Source organism: Xiphias gladius, chromosome 10, assembly GCF_016859285.1.
Source record: "Xiphias gladius isolate SHS-SW01 ecotype Sanya breed wild chromosome 10, ASM1685928v1, whole genome shotgun sequence".
NCBI classification, from domain to species: Eukaryota; Metazoa; Chordata; class Actinopteri; order Istiophoriformes; family Xiphiidae; genus Xiphias; species Xiphias gladius.
In genome coordinates this window covers 25,757,723-25,773,689 of record NC_053409.1, presented here as the reverse complement: position 1 = coordinate 25,773,689, position 15,967 = coordinate 25,757,723, and the positions used below count along the sequence as shown (strand labels likewise).

The window sequence follows — 15,967 nt, the reverse complement described above, 5'->3', positions numbered from 1 at the left end:
CTCTGTCACACTTGACACTGTAGAGCCGGTAAAAATTCACAAAATCTCCCAGCGACAGCTAAAACGGGGAGGCCGTTGTGACCCGCTCAGCTTGGTCAGCTACAATGCGAGGTGAACATGGCAGAACTACAGCCGGGGCGGTTTAGTGGCGAGTTTAGCCGAGTCTGACGATACAGAGGACAAACCCTTTTAATTTAGGTAGCAACCGGACCTTTCCCCTGGCGCCACTCTCGCCCCACTAGTGAGAAAGGTCGAAGAGTAACAAACCTGTTTAACCGTTTTTCATCCATCCAACAATTTTGACTACTTGTGCGCAGTGAAAATGTTGCAAATACATTTGACACTGCATCTGAAAGTTAAATAAACTTTTTTTCCCCAGAACTTGTCAGACGAGTTAATTTGCATTGGAAACATGTGGAATCATCTCGGGCTGATTATATCATTTGTTTTGATAAAAAATATCACATAGTTTTTAAAATGTCATTTTCTAAGTGTAGGTTCAGTGGCACGGTTTGACTTTGATTTCTCTATCAGTGTCTGTACATCTATCTGTGTGTGTGTGTGTGAGACAGTTTATGTGTTTTGCGTATCTGTGTGTGCGTATTTCAGAACGAAGGAGTTTTTGTGTGTGTGTGTGTGTGTTTGTGTAATGACTTCACTGCAGCGAAATGAGTAAGACAGAAAAGCCGCACGTGTTACGATTTAGAGATCTGAGTCATCCCCTTCTGTCCTTCACATATATGTACACAGACACACATGAACACACACCTCTATGATATGGTTATGAGGGAGGCTATACCATGTAATCCCATTCCCCTTGGGAAGAGTGTGTGTGCGCACGCGTGCGTGTGTTTGCGCGAGCGCACCCGCAAGCACGTATGTGTGCGATTCGGTGGGATAAAGGGGATGGTGAAGTGAAGGGAGGAGTAAAGGGAGACAAACTGACGGATGAATAAAGTATGGGAGGACACTGTTTAGTTCAGCCAACTTCCTACATGTTGAGACATTTTGATTAACAAACAGTCCTCGGTGCTCCTCCGGGACAGAGGCAGAGGCTGGTGATGGGACGTCTGCGACACCACTGTAAAGCCAATGAGCAGTGGATCTTGTTTTGTGCATTACAGCAGCTAAAGGTGTGAACTTTAACAACCATTTCTTGACATGGAAAATGATTTGTGTGATGTCAAACAGCAGAAGTTCAGGCGACAAGAGAGAGTGCCCTTCACGCTCATCTCCCTCAGTTCCCTTACTGTTTTCCAACGCTGTGTGCACTTTTCCAGTATATCAAAAAAAAATGCTCTTTTATACCCATGTATACACCTGTAGCACACACAGGAGGTGCTGTACAGACAGAACAGATAGTTCAAGGAGAGAGGTTGAAATGTGCCAAATCAGGCAGAAGAATGTGACCATTTCTGAAGCTTTTCTGCAGGTGGCTGCTGGTGGAGCAGTCCTGTTTTGGTTTGTCTACCAAAACATGCTCATGCACACAGTATTTCAAGTGCTAGTAATGTCTTAGCCTGGTTCCAGGCATACGAACCACAGCCCACAGGAATTTTCTTACAGAAATAACGCTCAAATCGACACATTTCTTCGACCGTTGTGACAAATACACAGCTAACTGCTCCTATTCACCACTTGTGTCGACACAGCTTCTGTATCGACATAGCAATTCGGTCTGATTATAAGAATGAACATTTTTTAGAAGTAGAGTGTTAGGGTCTTTGTTGTGACCAGGTTTGTAAAAACAAAACACAGCAGAGCGTTTGAGCATTTTTATGGTCTTTTTTTCTTCCTTTTGAAAGGTGTCTAGTGGTTAGCCAATGGCTAAATCCAGTTGTCCAGAATTCCCCCACCCCTGCAGTCTTTATGTGTAAATTCCCGTGTAGTCCAGGCCCTTCAAATCCACAAGTCATTTAATTCTGCAAGCCTCAAGCAGACTTTCTACGCTTTCTACGGAGAGAGTGCACTCCTGGTGCAATCTTCACCAGACTTTGTTCAGAAGAATACCCCTGATAATTCATACCAATAAGCCTGTAACAACAAACACAACAAAAGAGCACTGCCAAGACCTCGGCAGCAGCCATATTCACCGCAACCTTGGAGGTCTTAAATCTCGACTTAAAGTGTATTTTGTTCCCACACAACCCAGCCTCCGCCCAGACTAGAAGCGACGATGGTGAAAACTTGAGACCCGTTGTCTGAAAGTTCAGAGGGAGGAATTTTTGGACTCAGCCAATTTCTAAGAAGCAATAGGCATCAGTGGCGGAGCGACTCCAGAACACGGAGGTCACAGGAAGCCCTGAGCTGTAAGTTACGCAAAGAGAAACGGTTGGTGTACGTACAGAAAAGGTTTCTGGTGCCAGCAGGAACTCTGTGTGTGTTGGGAAGTTCGTGAGTCACAGAAAGCCCAACAGAGAACTGAACAGAAAAAGAGACGGACCACAAAGCTCAACTTACCTTGAAGAGGTGATGTCTCTGCTCCTCTGACATCATCAGCTGATGACTGTCCATTACCATGGCGTCCATGTCCATCAACCAATCCCAGAGCTCCTGGTACTCAACCTCAAACTCCTGCAGACTGAGGACAAAGAGAGAGAGAGAGAGAGAGAAAGAGAGATTATTGAGTTGAATTATTGTCGTAATTCAATTTTCTTTTTGCTGCCATTCATATTGTGTTTCCTACGTGTTCTACTTTCTATTATTGTTTCTTGTATTATTGTAATATTGTTTGGTCCTGCGGCAATAGGAGACATAAGCATCTTGTTATGTTGATAAAGCATGCAGCTAATAATGCACACTGAAATGAGAGACACTGACAGAGAGAGAAAGCAGAAAACAGAGAGAAAATAGTTTGTTTCCAAGCTGCCGTTGGAACTGAAACTAAAATCTTTTCCAAGAAGAGCCTAATTTACATCTTGTACCTTGATTGTTTCTGGATTATCTCGTGAGGACAGAACTTCCTTGGATGCTATTTCTGCCAGTTTTTTACAGACAAATCAAAAACATACGTCACAGAGCGTGACTCAGCTGACAAAAAGGAATGACTACTTTGTCAAAGGTTATTGTGTTATTTGCAAAAAATGTCAGATGATGAGAGAAAATGAAATGTCGGGCGGAGGTGGAGCTTTGGCACAGTCCAGCTCTCCGGATGTGGCTTTGGTTGATCTACTCTCTAGAAACACAACATCAATCGAACGTTCTGCAGGAAGATAGAAACTCTTGACAGTTAATTTCACAATTCCAAAGAAAAAATTATATAATTATACCGACGGGTGACAGCAAATCACACTGCACTTTATTACACCTTATGGTTTTTTTTTTTTACCTTCTCTTTTCATCTTCTACCCTTACCTGAACAGCAAGCCCACCTCCTTCGTTATAAATACTGACAGACAACCCGGTCCGTGGCAGAATGCATGTGGTAACTTAAAATACGTTTATTTTACTTTTATCCTAAGGAGAAATTAAACTAAAGACAAACAAACCGAAGTGGTGGAGGCCAGGGGAGCGACAGAGGGCGACTGGGTGACTGCAGTCCCCCTCTGCACGGAGAGACTGTCCATAGGGCTGTTTTCCTCCTGAGGTGACTTTTGTGGGGGAAAGTATTGTTATGTGACAGCTACAATTCTTTCACTTCTTAACCTGCAACAATAGAAATACCTGCACTCACTTGTTACCATTGTTACTCAATGATCTTTGCTATTACTACAGATAGTTAAGAGATTTCTTCCGTTCCACAATCAGCACATGGGCTGTAAATTTGTTAGTGGTTTAGTTTGGATTCATTAAGTCAAATTTCTACTATGAGCCAGTCCTGTGGTTGGCCCGCTTGGAAGTGGACTTGTTTGATGTGTGGTCCACATCACATCATCCCTTTCCTTTTCTTCACACTTTCTTTACTTTTATTTAACATCTTCCTCCTTTCTTAATCCCCTCCTATTTCCTCAACCTGCATCTCTTCCTACTTCATCCGTCCACCTTCCTCTTTTCATATCACCGCCTCTCCATCCTTCCTTACTTCTACCTCTCACCTCATCAGTGCTCTCCCTCTCACATTCTCTAATCTGGTCCACGTCGTCTTTTAACTTCCTTTTTCTTGTTTCCTTCTCTCTTTTCCCAGCACTTCCTTCAACTCTCCTTCCTCTCACTCTTCCTTCCCAGGTTATCTTCCCTCATTTTCCTCCCTCAGCCTCCGTCCTTTAGCTTCCCCTTTCCACCTTCCTCTCCCACTCTCACCCCCCCCCTCCTCCCTTGTCCTCTCACCTCCTCCTTCTCAACACAGGATCACATCAAATATTTATGCTGCTGGAACAGGGGCCGATTGCTCAAACACACACATTACTGTCAGCCGTTTTGTTAAGGTGTGTGTGTGTGTGTGTTTATTATTTATATATTCGGTGGTTTTCGGTCTCGGCGGGGATCGCCAACATGTTTCTCAACATTAGCGGTGAAATTGTTTGGAATTCTCCGGTCGCCACCGACGACAGTTTGACAGCTCTGTCAGGCCCACGGCGTTTCCACGACAATTCACTCTCACACACGCGCGCTCACACGAACGCAAAGTATACGTGCACGCTAGTCGAGGCCGACGCACACACGGACGCACTCGCTAAAGCACAATCGCACACAAAACAATGCCTCGAATACACAAAGCAACACACAGCTATTGATAATCACATGTACACACACAGTTACCCAGAAAGCCACACACACATTAAACACTAAACAAGTATATACACACACGCACACACACACACACACACAAAAGCACAGCAACTCGAGGAGCCGTCAAAGTAGACAGAGTAAACTATGAATGAAATTATAGAAACCAGAAAAGAAAGACAGAGAAAGACAGAAAAAAATAACCATTCCCATCTGTCCGTTTCATTTTGATTCACCCTAAAGCCAAATTCAGACTTGACTACGTTTCACTTTGAAGTGACAACATGCACACAAACATTATTTCTTCGCCTGTTAATGTAATACCAAGTCCTTGGACCCTAACCTTAACCCGATTCCACCCTTGACCCTGAAAATAAGTCTCAAACCCCAAACGGCCTTTGAAGGAGTGAGGAGCAGACAAAATAACCTAAGCTTTCAAAAAACTGCCTACTTTCAAAAAATGTCTGCACTTTTCAAAAATGTCTTCTCTTTCTAAAAAAAAATGCCCCCATGTTACAAAATGGTCCTCATTCTCCTAAAACCTCCTCTTCCCACCAAATCGCCATACTTTTCAAAAAGGTTCTGCACTTCACTAAACTTTTCTTCACCATAAAAAATGTCCCCACTTTCCAAAACTCTCCCCACTTACCAAAACGGCCACACTTTTTAACACGACCCGCTTCCAAAGTTGTCTTCGCTTTCTAAAAATGTCCTTACTTTCGAAAATGCCGTCGCGTTGACACCGTGTCCTCGCTTGCCAAAACTGTCCTTATTTTCTGTCTTCACTTTCTAAAAAGTAAGTACATTTTTCCTCCTCTTCTATGTCTGTCTCCCAAGTCTTTCCTCTTCTTCCTCTCCATTCTCACCCCTCTATCCCTCCATGGTCTTCTCCCTGTCAGTCACATTAAAACAGAACGCTAAATCTCCCAACATCTTCCCACCTGCTCCTCCCACCTCCATCTTTTTCCTCCTCTTTCTACTTTTTTGCCCCAGCTCTTCTCTCTCCGCACACCCCCTCTACCTCCGGTGGAAGTAATTCTCAATGAAATAAAAACTAAACAGAAAGAGAAAGAAAGCGAAAAACTTCCTTCTTCTTCCCCCGAGGCTGCGCGTCGTCGACTTATGGCCGAGCAAGAGAGACTCAGCTGAGAGAGAGATGATACAGATACATGTTCGCACCACCCCCCTCCCCTCCGGTGGAAGTAATTCTCAATGAAATAAAAACTAAACAGAGAAGAAAAAAAGAAAAAGAAGTCGCTTCCTTCTTTCTTCCCTCCTCATCATTATGCATTATGCGAGCAGCGGAGCCTTGACTCCTCTCAGACAGACAGATAGAAGCAACGCTTCAGCAGAGATGTTTCTTGTGTCCAGTCGTTTTTCACTCCCCACCACACCTCCTCTTCCACGTTTCCGTCTTGTTCTCACACTAATGTTAACTAAACACTTTGTAAAACAGGATCTCTCGGGGGGTGGAGGACGGGAAAACAGACAAATCGGAGCGCGAGGAGCGACGTGGAGGCACTGCGGGGCTGCGCTCGACACCGGGATGGTTACAGAGCGTTTGAAGTGTCAGGTTCTCTTTCTGTCACGCGGAACTGAAGGAGTGCGTGGGAGCGTTACAGCGAGCCGTTCTGACATTTAGTCACTTGAGGAAATTCAAATTATAGGATTTTATTATTCATTTCTAACTTATCAAAATTCGAGTCAACAGTGGAAATACTGAAATGTATTGGGTATCGTGTGAACATGTGCAAACGTAAATACTGGGAAAAAATACTGATATATAAACTAGTTATATAGATATTTCGAAAAGTGACAGAGATTTAGTTGGTTAAAATTCAATTGAAATGCGTCTACTGAGGTTGAACGGTTAAATGTTACGTGTTTGCACCCAGATATCAGATCCAGTTGCAAAGTTTAGTAACAGCTCTCCTGGTGCCTTTGAGCAAAGCATTTGAATGTCAAATAGTCTCAGTGGGGAGTAGACCAAAAACTAGCCACACGGGAAAGCTCTCGGTTAAGGCTTAAGATCCCCTCCAGACATGTTTTAAGACATGAAAATATTCCACTTGGAATAAAAATTTGGAATAAAAAACAGTCAAATTACCAACGTTCTAGATCAAATTTCAAAAAAATCTACGAATATGCAAAGATCGCTCATTTCAAATGACTAACTGCTGGACACCAGATGTCAGCTTCTTCACTGAAAAAATCCATTCTCGGCATATGTGCCCAGTAAAAAGGTACTTTACTGTCTCTGCCAACAGTAGGAATGACATTTAAGTTTACACTTCTCCACCAACTGCCAGTTAACCCGACTTTCCTCAGCCTTTCTGCTACATAACAACTGGAAAGCTGGCACGGCCAAAAGGTGCACCGCCTGTTGCACCAGTAACCACACCCTACAGCACGCAGGCACACACGCACACGCAGGCACACACACACACACACGCACACGCATTTATTTGGTTTTTTTTTTTTCCTTTAACCAAACGGTTCTTGTGATTTTTACCTTGTGGTCACACCAGAAAACGGCCCTGTAAGAAATTAGCTCAATTATTAATTTGGGGAATATTAATCGTAATTACTACCATACCCAATTTAACCATTTGTCCAGCAATATTGCTTCATAGAGTCAGGAGAAATAACGCCAGACACACAGTGCCTCTCGGTGGGCTGCTGGGAAGAGTCTCTTAATCCTGAATTATTCTGTTTTGGGGAAATTAACTGTAATTAAGTGAAGCAGCAAAGAATCACAGGAGTTAGGGACTGAGATGTGAGCCAAAGAAAAACAGAGAAATACCAAACTTAGGTGTGTGCACGTTTGCTGCTACTACTGCACACTGACAATTACACAACGACCACACTAAACAAACATTCAACAATCAGTAACAATCGGTTAGCAGTCTCGTTGGTTTAGCTCAATCCCTAACGGGACAGTAAGTTCACAGTTTATTTTGTACCATCGCCTCCTGCCTCATAACCGCCTGCAAACCGGCACGCCTTTGCGCATGGTGCAACACAGCTGACATGCTACGACAGTGTCCCCCAGTTTGGACTCTCTGGCTGGGAGGTACTGTCAAGATGGCTTGCTCTCTTGGTCAGCCGCACAAATCTGTGGTTCAGAGTTCGCCCAAGTTGAACTTCACTCTGCGCCCATGAGCAATGCCACCAATCGCAGGGGGGTTCCCACTGGAATGAGCTGAACTTCCCTGCAAAATTTTTGCCTTTTTAAATGCTGGTGTGACCTTTGTTCCGGCTGTTGTTTACACTTTGATGTATTTTTTTTTGTTTTTTTTTCTGACTACGAAGCAATTTGTGTTTTTGTTTTGAAAAGTGCTATATCGTTATTATTATCTTTATTATTATTATTACTTTACTTTACTATTACTGTTATTACAACCCACTTCAAACCCAATCATTTTTTTTATAATGAACAGTTTTAGAATAAAGGTCTTGGGGCTAAGTACAAACTGTCTTTCCAGTCGAGCTTAAATGGATGTATTTTCCATCATCCTCCACTTTCTACTTCTCTCTCCCTCTCTTTTCATCACTCCCCAATTCTTGCTTTCCAATTCTCTCCCTCCCTGTCTGCTGCCTGCTGCTGCAACAGTGATAGCAGCTGTAACCACTGTCTCTAATTCATCATCCTACATACAGCAGAAAGAGGAGAAGGAAGAGGAGGAAGAGGGGGAGAGAGGGAGAAATGTCGGGCAGCCAGAGAGGGAGACGGAGAGGAGGGGGAAAGGAAGGAGGAAGAGGTAAGGGAAGAGAGAAGGGTGAAAGAAGGAAATGGGAAGAAAAGGTGAACAGAGACAGGAAGAAAGCTGAACCATGGAGAAGGAGGAAAAGCAAGGGGAGAAGGTGAGGAAGGAAAGGAAAAGAGAGGAGAGGATAGTGGAGGGAAGGAGGGTAAAGGAGGAAGATGGAAAGAAAAGAGAAATAAAAAAAGGACAGGAAACAAAGATTAGACACGAAAAGGCAGAAATTGGATAGAAGGATGAAAAGGAGGAGAGGAAAGGGAAACATGAAGAGATGATGGCTAGAAGAAGACAAAGGGTAGTTGCAGGGAGATAAAGATAGAAAAGTGAAGGATGGAGAGAGGGATCAAGAGGCACGAGGGAATCGGAAAGAGAGAAAGGTAAAAGGTAGGAGGGGATAAAGAGAAGAGGGAGGCCCAGGAGAGAGAAGATGAAAGAAAAAGAAGAGGGGGAGGAAAAGGACAAAGGAAAGAATGGAGGATGGACGGAACTGTGAGGAAGAGGAAAGAGTGAGGGAGCAATGGAGTGAAGGAGGGAGGACAGGAGAGGGGGATGAAGTGACAGAGTGAAAGGTTGAATGAGTCATATTGGCAGCCTTCACCTTTCAGTCAGAGACTGTTGGATTTATGAGGTGATTCACTGACACTGGATTCATCCTACGCAGACATTAAAACCCAAACTGGCAGTGAATAGCAGCATTCACTCACTCACTCACTCACTCACTCGCTCACTCACTCACTCACTATGAAGAATTCACCCCTACAGAGACAGAGGGAAAAAACGGACTGAGCAGCAGCACAGTTCACCTGCTGACATTCATTCAGTGAATAACCCAACCAGATATTCGTATATTCATTCATTCATTCATCCATTCATCCATTAACTCAACCTTTTCCTATTCCATTCATCCATTAAATCATGCATTCATCCGTTCATTCACTTGACGATTTACTTCTACTTAATTCATTCATTAGTCCATCCATTCATTCTTCACTCACTCATTCAATATATTAATTTCATTAATTCGCTTATTTACATTCATTCATGCATTCGCTCATTACTCACTCACTCTTTTATCAGTTTTGTTCACTCGAACTTATTTAATCATCAATCAATAAATAAATACATTATTAATTGATTGACTCATTCATTAGTTCTTTCATTCATTTATTTATTCACTCATTCATTATTTCTTCCATTCATTCAATCACTCACTCATTTTCTCATTTCTCCATTAATTTGCTTATTCGTCACTTTATTGTTTCACTCACTCACTCGTTCACTGATTCATTTATTTATACCTTGGTGTCTCATGCAGTTACAGAAGAGAATGAATGAATTACCTTAACATGAGAATTCAAAGTGTGTATGAATGAATGAATAAATGAATGAATGAATGAAATAATGAAAGTCTATCAAATAAATTATTTTGTTTGTATTATTATTATTATTATTATCGTCATCATTTCATAAAATAAGTTTAGTATCTCAATTTTACAGAAGTCTGCCGATGGTAATGTCTCATTTTTTATTTATATTTTATACTTTTTATTATGTTTTTAATATTACGGAGGCATTAAAACCTTAGAATCAAAATAATAACAAGAATGGTATAATTCATTGATCCGTGTAGAGAATTTCTTTTCTTCAGATCAAACAATTGGTAAAAGCAAAAAAATGTATTGTTTTTTTTTATTCGACAAAATTTCTGATAAAGAAAAATAATACTAATTTAACAAGTTGGTCACTCATTGAATTTTTCCAGCTACCTTAAAAAAAAAACCGGAAAACATATTAAAAATGTACCAAACTAAAAAAAATTAATAACTTTCTTTTGTCATTGATTTAGAATTGAGATATTTTGTGTTAGATCAGTAAATAATTCAGTCTGACTTTCATTTTCTTTACAACTGAAGCAAAACCAGAAATCTCAACTGAGCTCAGCCCACAGCAGCTGAAGAAAAACATGTAACATCCAGCTAATATGAAACTCATCCCACACACCACTGCACCGGATACACACACACACACACACACACACACACAAACACACACACACACACACACACACACACACACACACACACACACACACACACACACACACACACACACACACACACACACACACACACAAATGTAAAATCTGAAAAGCTGCAGCTAATATATGAATAACCAATTAGTACCCAACAAATACAATGTAAATTACTGAAATATTACACTGCAGCCACGGAGGGATGGAAAACACAAACAGAAACAAAATGAGTCTTTCATTTACATTTGTGTTTTCTGTCCGTGCGCATAAACAACTTACATTTCTTTTATTCAAATCAAACAGAAGTCAAGTCAAAAAGTTAGCAAAACTGAGTGCTGACACCAAGAGTGAAATTTACGCTCAATTTTAACAGATTTTATGTGTGTATGTGTGTGTGCGTGAGTGTGTGTGTGTGTGCATGACTGTAAAATTGCACTGAGCACACACCACATCCCACATTTAAGTCACTGTGATGACACACTAACAACACCCATAAAGTCTGCAGAAAACAACATACTACAGACTCACGGAGAGCAATTTATGCTTTGTTTGTCATTTGCATACACACAACTTTGTGTATGTTTTTATTGTGTGTGTGTGTGTGTGTGTGTGTGTGTGTGTGTGTGTGTGTGTGTGTGTGTGTGTGTGCCCTGCGTGTGAGTGATAACCGTGGAGGGAGGCTCCTCAAAGCCGAGGATGAAACGGCAACAGACAGCGTGACCAAAGATGCCGCTCGTCAAGCCTGGCCACACCAGATTACCGCTGTTAACACTCATACTCTGTGTGTGCGTGATTACATTTGAGTGTGTGTGTGTATATGTGTGTGTCACATGATACTATGTTGTGTCTTGGTCTTGTTTTTTTTCCCCCCCTTCTTTTGTCAGCGTGTCTTTCTCATCACAAGAATAAAAGAATAACCATCTGGTATTTTTGTCTGGTAGTGTCTCTCTCTCTACTCGTTTATTCTCTTATTTACTGATAGTTCTGTGCAGAGTACATAGGCCTACTTTTTATTGAGGAGCTACCTGCTGTGGATATATTATGAGAACTAGACAAATGCTTTCTTCTCCTGGAGCTCGGCAGCTGGGAGTCAAACGTCAGTGGTGGTAATGGGGAAGGGGCAAGGAGCTTTTACTCGCTCGACCAAGATTTATTCCGTCCACTTTCGTTCTCTAACCTTTAGGCTTCCACTGCCCTGCAAACGTTCTAAGACACTCGTCTGGTTTGGCTACAGCAGCACATTTGCGATAAAGTTTTACACATGTGATAGCTTCTCGGTAAGAAAAAATCTGAACTGAACTTGTTTGCAGCTGGAGTTGACCTGTCATAGTTTTACAGATGTCTCTCTTAGGAATGTGGTCCAGTGGTTTTGGGGCAGTGGCTACATACGGTATTGCAGGATCATGTGACACAAACGCCGGCTTTTTTTCCCCCATACACAGTCATGACATAGCCTAATACACTTTTTCAGGGGGCAGTTTTTCATTAGACCGAACGAATGCCGCCTTGGAGCGCAGCATCCGTTTTTATCTAAATACACTCGGCTCCGTTAATACATCCGTGGCCCCCTACTGCTTACCTGTTGCTCCTGGCCAGCTGACTGTAGTGCCTCCTGCTGGTGGAGGAGGGGTAGCGCAGGCTGCTCAGTCTGACGGCCATCTGCTCCAGGGTGGCTCGCTGGGCTTCACACTGACTGGAGATCAGCTCAGCCTGGAAGACAGAGCAAGGAATATGGGACTCAGTCACATGACACAGAGTGGATATTCATGATCTGAAAGGGTAAACCTGGTGAACTGTCATTTGCCTTCACCTTCACGTTAGCCGATTTCTTATTTTGGTGATGTGGCCGATCTGCAGATCCACTCAAAAAACATGCATCAAGAGTGTTTGAGAGTTTTTATTTGTGTAAGTTGACATCAGACCCCAAGTGTTGCCCTCTGCACAAGGAACGTCAACGCCCAACAAGCCTGCTGGTGTGACATTTCCTGATCAACCATTCGCAGTTCAGTGACCCCATGACCTTTCCTTTCCTTAGGCACCATCCAGAGGAAAAACTTTACATTTTTAGCCTCAAGCTCCCCTTTAAGACTCAGAGATTAGCTGCAGGGGTTGGTAGTAGCGGCCTTTGAAGTTTTACTTCTCTGTAATTTGCTAAATTAACAGAAATTTTAACTTTTTTAGGGAGTAATTTAAGGAGCAAATTGTTTCATTTTTGTTTTATCTGTTCAGCACTGACCACGCTAAAACGTGTTTTTCCACACCAAAAGTTGCACACACCACTAAAACTAAAGCTAGATAGGAACATAAAAGTAAATGTGCTCTTAATCAGTTGCACTCGTGATAACACCACCCTTCACATGTCATTAGTTAAATTACATTACATCAGATCTGCAGAATCAAAGTAAAGTAACAACCTTTCTGTGATACGCAAAACCTCTGTCTGAAAGTGAACAGAGGGTGTGTGTGTGTGTGTGTGTGTGTGTGTGTGAGAGAGATGAAGCTTTGGGTCTGAGTGGGATCATCGTCCTCTGAGTGTGATTAGCTGTTTATTGCAGATGAATGAGATTCGGCCATGCCATGTTTTGACGGACGTGCCCTTTAAAGCCTCTTGATGCGGCCAACAAGCCACTAGAAACACACTCCACGCTTATCCTGCTCTCTCATCTCGGCTGACACACACACACACACACACACACACACACACACACACACACACACACACACACACACACACACACACACATTTGTATATCCGTATGTACATGTATATGCATATAAATGTATATACACACTCTGATTTCTCTCTCACACACACACACACACATCTCAATAACACACATTTAGCATGAATCGCTTTTCTCTGGCACAAATTGCCTCTCATACACACAGACACTCATCAAGCCTGCATAACTGTTCCCATAAAGACACACACACACACACACACACTCACAAATCGGCCGTGAATTGCTCCACACACATATTCACACATTGAGCACGAATCACGGCTCTTTTGCACAAATTATCCTTCACACGCACTCGCTCACACACACACACAAACACACACCACAGCTAGTCGCACTCAGTATCCAGACACAATCATATAGAGGCACTCAGCACGCCGCTCAGATGTAATTGCATACAAACTATATGGAGATGAGGCTTCAATTGAACCAATGAAGGCAGAGCGAGTGTGTACAAACAGCGACACGTGCACACGACCGCCTGCTTTTTCCTCATTCGGTAACAATCTGAATAAAGTGTCGTTGCGTCGCGTTTGCCATCTGATCTACTTAGCGGACTCGGCAGAAGGATCTGGAAAGGTCATCCAATCTGTGTAAGGCAGAGCCGCTCAATCAGAGAGCTAATAAACAAACCGGCAATACACAATCAACAGCGCTGTCTGCGTCTGAGTGTGCGTTTGCGTGCGTGCGTGTGTGTGTGTGTTAAGGTGTGTGTGAACGAGAGTATGTTTTGTTTGCGCGTGTGCTGCTATTATAGAAATGAAACTAACTGGAAGCTCTCAGAGAAAATGTTTCTCACTTTGTCTAAATGTCTCTCCACTTTCATTCATTACTTCTCTCTGCTTTCTCTTGGTTGCGTTTGCAGGCTGTTTGCTGCCTGGTTAATCGGGCAGTGAGTCAGTAAATCAGTCAAGTTGTTCATTAGTTGGTTAGATTGTTCTTTTCTTTGCTAATGTGTTCCTTCATGCGGCTTATAACCCTGGATCTCGGCCCAGAATTACATTTAAAAGTCCTCTAATTTATGAGTAAAAAGGTTCTTTGGTAAAAGTGAGTAAGACACATTTATCGAGCAACTACTTGCTGCGAGGTAGGAGTGACCTTTAAGAGCAGCTGTCACGTGGTCAGATGATTAATCACATGTATGCTCAAAGAGAGACAGCCAATGAGACGCATGGATTTAACAACAGCGCCATTTTTCGGCCTTTAAGAAAATCTTTACGTTTTTCTCTGTGATGATATTCTCCAGAGACTAAATTATTCTACTTTTCACGTCATTTGTATCCATGTGAAATCCTTAACATTTCCAATTGCAAATCACTCATTAAATTAACACACATTACACATATTAAAATGAATGCCTCCAGGGGTAAAATGATAAGAAGTCGGCCAAAATGGAAACAACGTAAGAAAGTTAAACTGAAGCACGCGGGAACGTCTGCCGCTGGTAGAGCAGGGAAAACGTAATAACTGCCATCTAGAGCCACATTTAAAAGTACAGACAACAAAGAGGCTAGATTCTGAAAACAAAATCCGGCCTCATTCTTGTCACTGAGCACTTCAATCAAAAGTGTGTCTGGGGATAACAGCTTACGAGGAGGCAGCTGCTCCAGCTGTTCTTCGCTGCCATCGGAAACGTTTTGATTTGTATTTGAAAAGAAAAAGTCAAATGACGACATAACCTTGAAAATGTGAATGTTAAATTGTCAGTGTTATGCAGGACGTGACCTCAGTCAGTCAGTAAGAAGGTCAGTAACTGAGTCAGTCGGTTATTTCTTCAATTAGCCTTGTCTGTAGTTAGCACCAAGCAGAGAATCTAGTCTGTCTGGTCGTAGTTGGATTTTTCATACCCAACAGCTGAGTAAAGCCATGATGAAACACACACTGAGATACACACACACACGCAGTGAAGCAATTTCTCCTGGACACCTTGAGGACACAGAACTGGAACATAGAGACTGTTTAAAATACGCACACACACACACAGACACACACACACACACACACACACACACACACACACACACACACACACACACACACACACACACACACACACACACACACACACACACACACACACAATGATGAGTTGGGCTGCTTCCCAGTCTGAAGGATCTTCAAGGATTTCGATCACAAATTATTTCTCTTCAAACTAGGCTCGTGGCCCCATCTGTTAGCGTGAGTGTGTGTGTGTGTGTGTGTGTGTCTTCATTGTGCCCGTGTGTCTCCTGAGCTGTAGCAAGGATCAAAAAAAGTAAAAATGTTCATATTTTTATTAGCTACTGTCATTCATGTGAAACACACACACACACACAGTCAAGCAAGTAAGCAATGTGTGTGTAATGTGTGTGTAGCCCGACTGAAGCAACAGATCCGCACACGGGCACAATGCAGAAAACAAAGATATTTGGTTTTTTTGGAATTATTTTGCTACGATCTGAGTCTTATTTTCCTAATTTTTTGGACTGTTTCCATAAATGATGAGAACAGGTTACTCGCCGTCCAACAAAGCTGGAACGTGACCGTTTAAACAATCACACGGGTAGTAAACAAATCGCCAGTTTAGCCAAATCATCCGAACCACTTCATTGGTGCGACAAGCACCGTCCGTGGTGCTGATTCTCCTGCGCACCCAGAGGGGGAGCAGATGCACAAGTGCACGCGGGTTGGGTTTCCATCCAAAGCTCGCAAAAAATTTCCTCCCCCCAAAAAGAATGTTTTTATTAGTGCGGTTTTCCATGAACTACCACTGTGTGAATTATGTA

The 15,967-nt window shown here is 42.5% G+C and overlaps 1 protein-coding gene across 1 annotated transcript in view; it reads right to left on the bottom strand.

Annotated features, from left to right (window-relative positions):
- The window catches only part of akap6 (A kinase (PRKA) anchor protein 6), a 190,619-nt gene that overhangs the window by 85,301 nt on the left and 89,351 nt on the right, over positions 1-15,967 (bottom strand). The window contains exons 13-14 of the mRNA XM_040137439.1: positions 12,041-12,171; positions 2,461-2,581 (exon numbers count right to left, since the gene is read on the bottom strand). Coding sequence (XP_039993373.1) covers positions 2,461-2,581; positions 12,041-12,171 — 252 coding nt within the window. The remainder of the gene's footprint in view (positions 1-2,460; positions 2,582-12,040; positions 12,172-15,967) is intronic.